The sequence below is a fragment of the Verticillium alfalfae genome, genomic scaffold, assembly GCF_000150825.1.
Source record: "Verticillium alfalfae VaMs.102 supercont1.17 genomic scaffold, whole genome shotgun sequence".
Classification (NCBI taxonomy): Eukaryota; Fungi; Ascomycota; class Sordariomycetes; order Glomerellales; family Plectosphaerellaceae; genus Verticillium; species Verticillium alfalfae.
In genome coordinates, this window is record NW_003315022.1 from 334,532 (window position 1) to 337,248 (window position 2,717).

General features: G+C 55.0%; 1 protein-coding gene across 1 annotated transcript in view; it reads right to left on the minus strand.

Moving 5' to 3' along the window:
* Positions 1-2,250, minus strand: part of VDBG_09959 (cyclic nucleotide-binding domain-containing protein) — a gene marked incomplete at both ends in the record, with an annotated part of 3,043 nt that extends 793 nt beyond the window's left edge. Inside the window, 2 exons of the mRNA XM_002999873.1 lie at positions 51-829; positions 969-2,250. Coding sequence (XP_002999919.1) covers positions 51-829; positions 969-2,250 — 2,061 coding nt within the window. The remainder of the gene's footprint in view (positions 1-50; positions 830-968) is intronic.
* Between the last annotated feature and the right edge of the window lie 467 nt (positions 2,251-2,717).

The window sequence follows — 2,717 nt, forward strand, 5'->3', positions numbered from 1 at the left end:
ATGCTTGAGTACGAAAGGTTGAGATGCTTCAACTTGGGGCATCCGATGACCGTACCAGGCTTGGGAATGTTGGCAGCAGGACGGGTTTGTTGCTTCTGGTTCCGACCTCTGGCGTTTGAACTCGAGATAACCACTTGCTTGTTTTGTGGCGGCGGTGGCGGGGGTTCAGGCACCACCCATCCAACAACCCTGGCCAGGAGGTTATCACCAACTTTCCTACAGTTGCTCCAGTCCACCTCCTCGAGATCTTTGGCGTTTTCGGCCATTTCCAGAATCTGATTAGCCGACACGTCCCACACGGATCTCATTCTCCATCGCTTCACATTGCGTCCGCATTGCTCCCAGAGCGATTTGAACCCTTCGTCGGTCAGATGGAAGCAATTGCTGATATCAATCATTTCCGGTCGGTTGCCCAAAAAGGGCCCAATGACAGTCCTGACGTTATGATCCGTCACCCTCCGGTTATACGGGGAGAGATCAGCATTAATGCACACTCCCGGGTCCTTCTCGATCACCTTGCGCCAGTGCGTTGACACGACCCGAAGTCGGACCAGCTCGCCCACGCTCATCAACTGCAGAGCACTGACCAGAATCTTGTCTGGCAGAGATGGTGTTTGCATCGAAAGTGGTCGGTGGGGGAGGATCCTGGCTCGTTTCGGCGGCACTTCTTCAGAGTCTGATGGCCACTGCGGGATGCCAAATCGGATCGGAGTCGTGTCGAGCGGTTGATACCTCCCATTCAATACATTAGGTGACGGTGCATCGGGTTGCGGCGTCGGTGGCGCGAGGGAATTTCTCCGCCGGGTTTCGTAAATTCTCCATGTTGACACTCAGATAAGGGTCGGGATCTTTGGGTTCCATGGTTTCTCCGCCATCTTCTCTTGTTGGTGACGTAGGTTTTGAGGGTGTGGTGAACGTGACGTGAGGAAGGACTTTTGGAGTTGTAGGCGTCGGAGGATCAGACTTACTTCGTTGCTGTTCCATGTTGACATCATTCATATCCACATCTTCATCCGTCTTTCTGTATCGCTTTCGAGCTGTCTCCTCAACCTGCAACTTGATGTCGGGAGGACACATCTTCCAGAGCTCTTCCAGAGCATCGCCGTCGATCATGAGACACTCAACAGTCGTGATTGAACGTACAGAGGCAGTTCGACCCTCGGAGAGGCCCAGACTGGCCACTTCTCCAAAGTACTGTCCTGCCTTTAACCGCGGGGTAATGTACGATCCTCTAGGCATCTTCCTGAATGGGTCCTCTGATTTGGCAGGCTCACGTACCACTTCAGCCTCACCGCGAACAATGAAGAAGATGTCGTTGCCGGGAGCGCCCTGACGTACTATGTCGGTAAAAGGTGAATATGTTTTGGGTTGGGCGCTCAGTCCGAGAAAGTGCAAAATGTCGGAGGGTAGGGTCGAGAAAAGAGGAAATTCTTTGAGCGTCTTGCGCACATTAACGAAGCCGCTTCCAAGGGCACTGCCGGCAGCAGGGTCCTCGATGGCGCCTGGGCTCGGCGACTTCCGTTTTTTGGAGTTGTGAACAGATCCTTCTTTGATCATGCCCACCTCGCCCGTGGACACCTCGCCAGGTACAGGCTCTCTCGAAATACTTGTACCTATGGGAGGAGACTTGTCGGAGTGGCTACTTTCCTTTCGTTTCTTCTTGAGGATGTTGAGCCTCTCTTGAGCCTCCTGGCGAATAGCCTGCTCCATTTCAGGGAAACGTGGCAGCTCAGTCTGTAGATCCTCCTTCTTTAGAACGACGAGCAGACACTTTGTCCGCGCGACTATTGACGCAGTACGAGGGACGTCCATGAGCACGCCAATCTCGCCAAAGAAGGAACCTGCCTTGAGTTCGGCAAAGACAGCTTCACCATCACGCGAGGTAACGGCAACGACGCCACGCACGATCCAGTACATGGCTCTGGCATCTTCACCTTCGTGAAGGATGGTATCTTGGGCTGCATGGACCTGCGGCCTCAGATGGTTGCCAATGGCGGCGAGAAAGTCTTCTGAGGCAGACTGGAACAATGGGAAAGATCTGATCCGATCGACTAGGTCAAGCGGCATGTCGCGAATGGTTGAAGCCGTCAATGGGGAGGGGCGCACCGGTCTAGTCGGTGTGGCTTCGACATTGAAAGATCTGATTAATGACATGGAGTCAGGAATCCCCCCTGCGCCGTGTCCGCCGCCATTCTGGTTTGACAGCGCCCGGTACGGCGAAGGAGAAGACCCCGAACGATGTCTCCTCATGTTGCGGAGGGGATTTCGCGGTCGCGGCCGTGGCGAGGCCAGATTCAAGGATGTGATATGCCGTCGGATTGGTCCTCACCCTTGGTAGGGCGAAGGGCCAGGGCTCGGACGGACTGGATTGGTTGGGTTCGGGAACAGACTGCGTCGGCCTGCGATGCTGCTCTGTTACGATCGTCTGTCGTTTAGACGCTATAAGCTTACGATGCTGCTTCGTCGGGGTGACTCGGCTCTTGGGTATCCAGGTTGCTGGTACCGGTGATCGGGAGAAAGGCCGGGCGGGGGTGATGCATGCTCACGCACCTCTGCCAAGGGTTGGAAGAGTCCGCCCCACGAGAGAGCGGCTGCTGGATGACGCGGGTATTGTGGTGCTGTTGATCGGTTGATCCAATATCGAGCCGTCTTCACGGTCGCTTCTCGTGTTCTCGTGTTCTTATAGCTGAATATGAGGAGTGGCGGTGGTGCTTGGT